We start from the raw sequence: 10,528 nt of genomic DNA, 5'->3' as shown, positions 1-10,528 counted from the left end.
TCTTTACCCACACATTCAGCTGTTTATGCTTTATGGAAGTGAGCTTTCATGATTGGACACACATAATGTTGTCATAGGTATCAGGATAGCCTGGGTGCATGAAATTAAACATGAGTGGAATTGATGAATCTAAGATAGCTTGGTTCACAGATTTTGTGTGAGTTGGTACATCTTAATTCTTTCCCAGGGCGATATTGAAGTACGCTATCTCATTTATACATCAGCACACGCACACACACACACACACACACACACACACACACACACACACACACACACACACACACACACACACACACACACACACACACACACACACACACACACACACACACACACACACACACACACACACACAAACAGAGCCCAACTCACCCCAACAGCAGGAAATTGGCTAAAAAACAACAGACGTTCTTCTAATAGTACAATGTGAGAAGGTGTAAGGGCTTACAGATTGTGTGTACAGATAATATTGTTAGATGGAAGATAACGGATGTCTCTGAATAAATGTTCTGCTTGGGGCAGAAGAGATGCATATTCCTCATGTAGCACCAGACTCTGTTATGGGGACAGCTGCTCTAGCCTCTTCTCTTCCTTCCTCTGTATTTCGATCTGGTCTGATTAGTGTTGTACATGGTAATGTATCCTCCATTAAAGCCTCCTACCATTCTGCACTGCCACAAGCAATTCACTATTGACTTACTCACCCCTATTCATCATCCAATCAAGTTGACAAGTGCTTGATATTTGCAGCACATTTGATTTACGTGGCATTAAAAAAGTAACCTGAGTAAACACAAAATTCAAGGATAAAGTTTTCAAAAACATCTTTCTTCAGTGTGACAGAAACTGTTTTTTTTATTTAAATGACCAGTGTGAAAAGGGATTATTCTTCTAAACTTAATAGCTGATTGTTCCAGTATCAACAACTACATGGAAAAACATCCAAAAACTGGAAATCAGTCTCTGACATCACTGTGGTGGAATTTTGTCCCAGTCTGCAGAAATGGTTTAGTGACGCCACTTTGGAGGGTTTGGGATTGTGGTTGTGTGTACATAGTGTGCAGTCCATTGACTACTCACCTTTTCTTTCTGCATGTGCATACAAAGGCTTAGTCGAGGTGTATGAGTGTGAATATTGCATGCCCATGAGAAGCTGATAGGTTTGGGCACAAAGGTATTTTTGCTTAAAAAAGGGAGATCAATAACATCCTTAAAGAAGGTCTGCAACCTCTGGGGTTCAATGACACTACTTGAGGAGAGTTGAGCAAGAAAATTGAAATGGTTTATTATGTTTATGAAAACAATAGATTTCAACAAGGGATATTGATCTATTTTTCATCACATTCTGTGAAAAACTAAAACACAAACATAGAATCTGTTTTTTTTGAGACCTCAGACAAAATTGACATTAAAAACACCTGGATCCATGGAGGCCTGTCTGTTTGGCTGCAATCATCGATAATTTTGTTTTTTTGCACAGTTGAGGGTAAGCAGCACAGAATGACAAAAGCCAATGTTTGGATGCATTTTACCTGAGCAATTACTCGGTCAAAATACCAACCTAAATAGCAAGAATTAATTGGTAGCACTGTAATTTGTAAAGCCTTTGTAAATTTTTAAAGTGACTCTTATAGCTCTTTTAAAATCTGTTATCCTGCAATATCAAAACATGGAATACTGTAATATGTAGTCCGCACGTTAGAAAAACAATTTTTAAGATTAAGATGATCTGGTTTTTTAAAAATATATACTTAGTTCACAGGTTGGTAACCTTGGTGATGTCCATTTCTTCCCTTGGCTGGGTCCTTTCCCAGCCTTGACGAATGCGGATCAAGGTTCTGTCCACGCAGGGCAGAAGGAGCAACACCTTTAACACCAGCACCACAGAAGGCACAATCAGACAGAGCATGTAGCCTGGAGGAGTGTACCATTTATACGTGGAGGGTCGAAGAAATTTGTTCCAGCCATAAATGTAGCCATGTGCCGTGCATATGAGCAAGGTCAGGTGGCCCAGCTTAGACTGTGAAAACACACATCAAAAGTAAGTGTTGAAACAAGTTGTGACATTGGAGCCAAGTTTATTATCACTGAAGTTTATTCATTATTCTGCTGGGAGTTATAAAAAAAGACTGACTTTGTATCTGGTATTGTGTAGGTAAAAATGGAGCCAGGAACCCAACTAGCATCACGTAAACTCATTAACATGTTATGTCTCAGGCTACCACATTCCGGTAAATGATCAGCTCCCACTGCAACAGCAATTAAATAACAATTGGCTGTAATAATTTTTTAACACACTTTACAACTCAGACACAATATGTTAAGTATAAGCAAATATGATGCATAATGCATTTTACTCTAAGAAGGAAGATTCACTGACATAGAAAGACAACAACAGAACAACAGAAATTGCATAACAAACATCTGTCTCTTTGAGACTGTTCATTACCATCTGTGCGACTAACATGCTGCCTCATTGTATGCTGTTGTTAACTCTCTGGGGATATTTCACATAGATATGAAGATAAATATGTTCTTATAGTGTTACTGTAAAATCAAATCAAACAGCCTCACATTCATTCCAGTATGATGAGCGTTGTAACAGCAGCATCCTCTGGGGATTTTCTATTATTAATTACTTGGACAATGTGTTTTAAATTACTCTACATATTTACCATTTGGTTGTTGATCCATGGTGACTTATAATACGTGCAAACAGCACAATGGGGAAACACTTATATTAATGTAGTGTAATGGACTATACCCCTGAAATTACAACCAAGGATCTGATTTAACCCATTTAGTAAAGGAATACATCGTACTTGGATGTGTCTGTGTAATAAAAAACTTACATTCTCCGGTTGATGGCCCGTGTATTAATGGCATTTAGATTGATGTTTTTTATTGCATATTGTTGACTACTCTTATTACCAGATCATAAGGGTTATCTTGACCTAGACCTCTATCTTGCAGTCTAATTCTCTATCTGGGATGATACCTATGGACCTGACCTTTACACATATAGTTCCAGGACCTGTATTAGCAATCATCTCCCAGGGGATTATACCACGTATCATAACTCTATTTAATGAATAACTTAACATTTAAAATCCACAGTCACAGTCATTTTCAGTCTATGTGGCTCTATAAGACAGATAGTTAACCAGGCCCTAGGGAGAAGGCTGCCAGTGATATATAGTTTTTACAACACTTTAATAACTCTGACGAAAACTCGGACACCCAAATATAGCTGATCATAAAATGGTGCTTTGTGCTGATAGTTAACACATGACTGATAGCTTCTATGGGCTTAAAGGTGAACAGAAACATGCCTACATTGAAATATGCACCGCCTAAACTGTGCATTCAAACTTTGCTCTGACCTGAATGAAGCTGAACTCTCTCCAGCTGAGAGAGCCTCCCACAGAGGGCAGGGATGTTAGTCCTAGCAGGACATAAAGAAAGAAGCCCAGGATTCCCAGTACGTAGAATGAGTCTGTGGCCCATGCTTCTGTTTTATCAAAGTAGAAAGGGGTGGTTTTATTGTTCTTCATCTAGAAGAAAAAGAGACAGTGAGATAGATGAAGCATGGTGGTACTTTGCATAATGTTAGCTTTAAATCATATTCCTCTTTGAACAAGATCATAAAAATGCCCAGTTTGGAAAAGCCTGCTGTACCTCATCCATTACACGTGAGATGAATTTGTGTCGAACAGCATAGCGAATAGGAATGACAAATGTGTAGATGGCATGGAGGAAAGCAATGCCTAATGCAACCAGGCCCATCTGCTTCCTGCACAGCATCCACCGGTCCAGCCAATCCGGGAAGCGCCTGGGATATATTCAAAATAGACTATTTTACCCACCGAAATTATACAGTAGTTCCTTGAGATACAAGTTAAATTCGTTCCATGACTGAGCTCGTAAGTCGAACAACTCGTAACTCAAACAATTTTCCCAATTTAAAATAACTAAAATCATTTTAATCCATTCCAGCTTTGCAGAAAAAAAACCAAAGCCCCCTAAATTTAGCTCCTATGTCAAACAATAATACGGACAAAGCAACAGCTCATACCTAAAAAAAAAAACTTGTTGAGTAGCTCGTATCTCAAGGTAATACGTTTATAGAGCCCAAGAAGAAGTGTGGAGTGAAAAAAATAATAGGTTAATTTAAAAAAAAAGTGTTTGATCAATGTATGTATGGGTCAGTTTGGCTCCATTTTAAGATACAAATGCTGATATAAAGGCTACAATCAAAAGAACATGCATAAACATGAAATGCATAAGAAAGTGTTGTTGCTGTATTCTGCCTGGTAGACAGCTGATTCTGAAGCCACTACCTCCTCCAGTTGCACTCCTCCAGAGTATTGTCTTTGCTTATGAGAAACCCGTGCACTAAATTATTGTCTTTATAATTGAAGAGTTAAAAACAAAAGATTAACTTCAGCTATGGGTGTTGGAAGCTGTTGTAGTAGTTTAGATCTTTCTCTGGAACAGAAAAATAGACTTTTGCAGATTGTAACTTTTTTTTTTCGCCATGTCTCTTCCTGGGTTCCACAACCACACCAGTAGTGAAAGTTTTAGCTCCAAGTGAGATACTTCACCTGTATTTGGTCCCTCTATAGAGCTGAAAGAAGGCAGCGATAGCACCAGGCAAGTAACACAGAGACAACATAATAAGGGACACAATCGGAAACACCTGAAAGATGAAAGTTACATATGAAACACTTCAAGTGTTAAGACAAAATACCACCAAGAGACAAAAACAATATAAGGAAACATTTTTACCTTGTTCGCCAGGGATATCATGATTCTGAAGGAGATGTCTTCTCCCTCTTCAACATATGCATAGATGACATCTCTGATGAGAAGATAGAAGAAGAAGAAGGCCATGAGAACAATGGCCACACATAGGGGCAGCCTCCACTCTGGGAATAGACGCAGTGGGAAGTCCTCCAGCTCTCTGGCTGCTGACAAAGTCCCTCTGTCCAGGACCGTTAGACCCATCTTGGTAGTAATCTCTGTTACCAGCTGCTTTGCCTCTGAGCTGTTCCCACATAGTTGCACCTGGAACACACAGACGCCTTTATAAAACAGGCTGTAGTTGTAGACTGTTTTAAAAATCTGACAGGACCAATACCAAACAAAGGTAAGAGTCCGTCTTTCATTAGATCCAGAATTAAATTTCAAATGGTATTCAAAACTATGCACTATTTACAGCGTCTATTAAAAAAAACACGGCCCTGTTGTTTTTTGTAAACATTTTTAAATTATAAAAAAAAGTAAATAAGTGTTGTGTTCGAAACCTTTTTCAGCTTGAGATTTTGTGTATCAGTAAACATGGCAGACAATCAGAACTCATGGGAATGATTTGAAAATCAACTGCAATGTTCGTACTTAAATGTACTTAAATGCTTTAGCGACAGTGACCATGAAATTTTCGTTAGCATTTTAAGATATCATCTTATTTTCTCAGAGGTAAAAAGCACATAAGTCACTTAAAAGAAACAAATGTTGTGTCATCACAAACATCTACGGGTGTGTGCAGTCAGGTGCAGAGCCAGATATTCTTGACTCGTTTGATTAGAACATGTTCTTATGGGATTTGATCTTCATCCTTTTATTTTTCTACTTTTAGAGCTACACATGTAATTGACTTGGTTATGCACTTCTCTGTTGGTATCCTAGTTGTCAGCTCATTAGTATATGTTTTTTTATTACTTTATCTTTTGACTTAGTATCTTACTCTTAAATAGTACAATGCAAGCAGACACGGTTTTATTTTGAAAGCGCTTCAGAGAAAGCAAAAAAGCTTCAGCATGCATGAGTGCATCTTACTAAATTTCCTATCATTATATTTGCAATTTGCCATCATTATATCTGTGATTAAATAGTACCTCGCTCAGTAATTCAAAAAGGCTCATTGTCTTTAAAATGGCCTCAGAAGAGAAAAAAATGTGTTATCCTCTTGCTGTATTCAGATCATCTTTTTGTATTTCAGAGTCTAACAATTGCTCTCATGTTATAGTTGGATGACTCCCCAGCTCTGTTTATAGTCTCTAGTGCATGACTGCACATTGTGCACCCACAGTATCTGTCTACACATTTACCCATGCTGTTTGTTGATCTCCTCGCTACTGTTTCACTGGTTTAGAGATGAAACTTCTGGAAGGATTTGATTATCTAAAGAGACATGTGCACTTCACATGCATGTGCCTCTCACCATGATGGTTATTGCCACACTCATGGCTTTGTTATAAGATTATTGAGTTATTTGAAAGGGAAAAACATTGCATCATACAATAGAAAAATGGTTACACAGAGAGAACGAGAGAGAGAGAGAGAGGAAGGGGAGAGAGAGGTTTGACAGGCATTCAGTGGAGTCTGTAGGATTGAGCAGTTTTCCCCCCAGGTGTTGGTATAAGTGGACCGGGCAGCCAGCCATGTCTCCCTACATTATTGCACCAGGAACAGCAGGGTACAGCCGACAGACTAAATCTCCATCTGAATGTAAATGTGACAGAGACATTGCCCCGCTGTGGATCTAATCAAATTGCTGGTTTGGGAATAACACACACTTAACAAGTGTGTGTGTGTGTGTGTGTGTGTGTGTGTGTGTGTGTGTGTGTGTGTGTGTGTGTGTGTGTGTGTGTGTGTGTGTGTGTGTGTGTGTGTGTGTGTGTGTGTGTGTGCGTGTGTGTGCGTGTTTGTGTGTGTGTGTGTGTGTGTGTGTGTGTGTGTGTGTGTGTGTGTGTGTGTGTGTCTGTGTGTGTGTGTGTGTATGTGTGTGTCTGTGGGTGCGTGCGTGCGTACGTGCGTGTATACCGTGCCTACATATACACTGATAAAGACACGCATTTAAGCACACTGCTCGTTTTTTTCTCACAGCTACCAGTTTTCAAAGGAAATAGATCACTGCAGGGGTATCTGTGTGTATATATGGGGATTGTTTGTGTGAAGAGGATTCGAGGCAGATTCAGGTTTGGTCTCAAGAGGTTCAGCATGTTTGTGTTGCTCTTTGTAGCTGTGAAAAAGAAGCTGCAAAAAACACTGGTATTTCTACTTTGTAACATCATAAAGTGTATTTGTTTGTTTGTGTGTTTATACAAGAGCTGCCCTCATTTTCATTTGGAAAGACAACCAAATCAGTTAGCTGTAGCAATGCAAAATAAAATCAATTCTTAAATTTTTCATGCCATTTGGTTGAGCGTTTACCTCCCATTACTCAGTAATAACTTCTCCCACTGTCCAGGTAATTATGGCAGCAGTTATTGTTGTTTTGGTTTGACTCAAATATCCTTTATTATAAAACAATCATATAAGCAATCAACCCGCTGATCTTGCTCTGTTTTTTTTTCCTGGTGTAGACAAAGGACTTTCTTTAAAGCTGGGAAACTTCCTGGGTGTTTCACCTTGATCCCACTGACGTCTTTTAGCAGAATCCTCATTTCTGCTTCCATTCTCACCTGTTTTCCTGCTAGAAGTCCGTTCTGTAGGGCCCAGGCAGACAGTGTGTTAAGGCCTTTCACCACAGCAGCCCCTGGGACCAGTCTGAAGAACACACAAGAATTTCAGTTGCTTTTTTTTTTAAGTCTTCGAATACACAGGTGGATAGGGTAGAGTCAAAAACTGGTAAGAATCTTTTTTGCCACTCTAACAGAATAAATGCACAGCAGAGCATTCTACCAGAGGAGCTGCAACCCCACAAATTGTTTAATTTCTTTTGGATTCCACTGGAAGTTTTGATGCTCCATTGATGTGTTATTTAGAAGTACGGATATTCCAGCTTTCAGAGAAACAATGGTGCGAATTGTTCCAAAACATCTGCTAACATTTAACCAAAATTCATCAGGAGAAAAGGTAAGCTCACCTTTTGAGATTGTGATAAAAATGAAACTTACATATTGTATATGTATGAGAATAAAAGTGTGTAATTTAATTTATCAATAAGACACCTTTATTATTTTATCTAATCTTTGACAGGAGTCTGTTACCTCTGTAAGTAGACAGCATTGGCTTCAGGGTAAATGTCCTTCTTCAGGTTGTTACTGAGGTCCACCAGCACCTTTGATCAAAGAAAGTGGATAAATTATCTGAGCTATTAACTCTTAATTATTAGGATTTTTTTTGTTTTTGTAGTTACAATAAAAGTATGAACTTATTTATTTGCATTGTTTTTTTTCTTTTGGTTTTTTTCCGAAATAACCTGACTTGAAGTTGGCATTGAAAAATATTTTCTTTGTTGTTGTTGTTGCATGGGATACAATACAAGAGCTGAAGTGACAAAGCATGTCATATTTGTGCTACAAGAAAATCAGCTCTGGGTAATTCATAACTTTCATTTAGGTCTGACACTGGCTATAGTACGATTCTGGTCTAACACCCCATGTTCTAACAGGATGCATAAAATCCACCGATGTTAGTAAGTGGAAAATTACTGTGGTGTGAGATAAGCATTCATTACCTAGTAACATTTACTGAGTCATGGATTAAATTGTGGTTAATAATAAATTAATTGAGAACAAATTATGAAATATCAATTGTTATCCTAACCTGGACAACTGTATACTACTAGTGACTTTCTCACACTGAACCCTTCTAAAGAATCACAGGAAAATAAGGAATCTCACCATGATTCCAAAACAAGCATACTTCTCACAATATCTTGTATTTTTAACTGCTTTTTAATCGTGTAAATCTAGATATTTTTAGCCTTTAAAATCTATTCAAAGTCCAACATTGTTAAGACACACACATATATATAGATTCATGTTCACCTTTCCTTTCAGATGAGGAGCAAGAGTCTCCAGAAATTCATAGTGTTCTCTGTGAACACAAATAAAAATCAGACTGGCTGACCGGGCTGCCGCTGCATGGCTCATCACCTAGATGAAACATTCAACAGACAAAGGCACAGGATCCCATGAAAATATTTGAATCTTTAGATACATTTTGACCAGCTAAGCATTATTTTTAGCCATGTGATGTACCTCAGCTCCATCAGGCAGGGGGCCACAGCTGTGGGGTTTGCGGCTGCCGTAGATCACCCTATAGCCAGACTGGAGCAGAAGCTGGCCCAGAGAGCGCCCGAGGTCTCCCGTTCCGAAGATACACAGCATCTCTGGTTGAGGGGCAGCTGCTGCGCCCAGAGGATTCAGCGACATACCCTCTGGCATCACCTCGTTCACCACTGTCATGTTTACATACTGCTTACGGATGGCTAGAGTTCCCTGATGTGTAGTTATATTGCTGTGGAATATGACCTGTATACTGCCTCTCCCTCCTTGAGCATGAATTTTAACCCACTTCTGTGTGTGTGTGTGTGTGTGTGTGTGTGTGTGTGTGTGTGTGTGTGTGTGTGTGTGTGTGTGTGTGTGTGTGTGTGTGTGTGTGTGTGTGTGTGTGTGTGTGTGTGTGTGTGTGTGTGTTTTTATTGGACCTTTAATCAACTCCTGTTATCATGGGTTCAGGAGTGCTTCTTGCCATGTGATTTTTTTTTATTCATTACTTTGAGTCATCAAATTGACAGACAAGCTCAAAATTAAGGTTAAAGTGTCTTCTTTGCTTTTTTAAAATGTAGCAGTGTGAGACACTCAATTTTGAATGTTTGTGGATAACATGGCAAAAAGTCGTCTACTTACAATACAGATGTGGTAAGCCACTCAACAATACCGTCACAGCCAGGTTTTCGCATCTCAGCCATTACTGAACAGGTGCTGGGGGCTTTCCTGTTGTTAAGTTTTTCCGAATGGCTTTGACTTCCTCGGGTGTGATCGGATCTGTACTGCAGGCATCGCCCGGGACTGTGGTGTTTGCAGCCGCAAGGATGGGTGGATCAGCTGGGGTTGAGCTGTGCTGCAAAGCAGGCTGAAATGCTCTTTCCAGCGAGGCGGTTTGCTTCAGTTTTTATGATGTTGCCATCAGAGTCTTTCACCAGGACTGGCTTTATGTGTTGGCCATTGCAAGCTTGGTGCAGGAGCGTCTGCTGCACCAAGCCGCGGACTTGTTCAGCTTCTGCTTGCTAGAACTTCTCCCTGTCCTCAGCTATGACCACATTGCGCTGGTCGTTCAGTCACTGGTACTCGGTCAGGTCGCCTTGGAGCCTGGCCTGGTGCCGCCAGCTGATGATATGGAGTGTCTTCTCCGATATCCAAGGCTTTTAGGGGGAGGATTGGGAGCATCCAAGGACATCATGAGCTGACTGGATGATACTATCCTTGAGGGTCTGCCAGTCCGTCACTTTGTCAGTGGCCAGGGCATCAAAGGTGCGGCAGATGGAGCAACTGAACTCAGTGGTGATGTTTGGATCACTGAGTAGGGAGGAGTCCAGTCGAGGTTGAGTCATGGTATGCTGGTTGGCTAGCAGCTTTAACTTAAGCTGGGCCACCAGCAGGCGGTGGTCAGTGTTGCCACGCTCTGCTTCTCTGTTTTTTCACCATTGCCTTGCCATAGTACTTCACAGAGTCCAACCAGGGTGATGTTATAGCGGCAGAGTTCTCGGGACAGCAGAGTGGCAGCTCCAGGG

At 40.1% G+C, this 10,528-nt stretch overlaps 1 protein-coding gene across 1 annotated transcript; it reads right to left on the bottom strand.

Annotated features, from left to right (window-relative positions):
* Positions 1-1,664: 1,664 nt before the first annotated feature.
* LOC137601746 (metalloreductase STEAP4-like) lies at positions 1,665-9,227 on the bottom strand. Its single transcript, XM_068324120.1, has 9 exons — positions 8,994-9,227; positions 8,781-8,888; positions 7,998-8,068; positions 7,470-7,554; positions 4,792-5,070; positions 4,608-4,702; positions 3,694-3,835; positions 3,387-3,557; positions 1,665-2,023 (listed from the first exon to the last, which is right to left on the bottom strand). The coding sequence occupies exons 1-9, from the start codon at positions 9,198-9,200 to the stop codon at positions 1,760-1,762; spliced, it is 1,422 nt and encodes a 473-aa protein (XP_068180221.1). The 5' UTR covers positions 9,201-9,227; the 3' UTR covers positions 1,665-1,759.
* Between the last annotated feature and the right edge of the window lie 1,301 nt (positions 9,228-10,528).

Source organism: Antennarius striatus, chromosome 9, assembly GCF_040054535.1.
Source record: "Antennarius striatus isolate MH-2024 chromosome 9, ASM4005453v1, whole genome shotgun sequence".
NCBI lineage: Eukaryota > Metazoa > Chordata > Actinopteri > Lophiiformes > Antennariidae > Antennarius > Antennarius striatus.
The sequence above is the reverse complement of the archived record's forward strand: the minus strand, read 5'-3'. Positions and strand labels throughout refer to the sequence as shown.

Bases quoted from the DNA above. Each gene is read 5' to 3' on its own strand.
- LOC137601746 (XM_068324120.1), bottom strand. From the start codon at position 9,200: ATGACAGTGGTGAACGAGGTGATGCCAGAGGGTATGTCGCTGAATCCT. The intron at 5,071-7,469 runs GTGAGAATGGAA...TGTGTGTTCCAG, and splicing joins GACTTCTAGCAGGAAAACAG to GTGCAACTATGTGGGAACAG. The intron at 3,836-4,607 runs GTGAAGTATCTC...AATATATCCCAG, and splicing joins TATAGAGGGACCAAATACAG to GCGCTTCCCGGATTGGCTGG.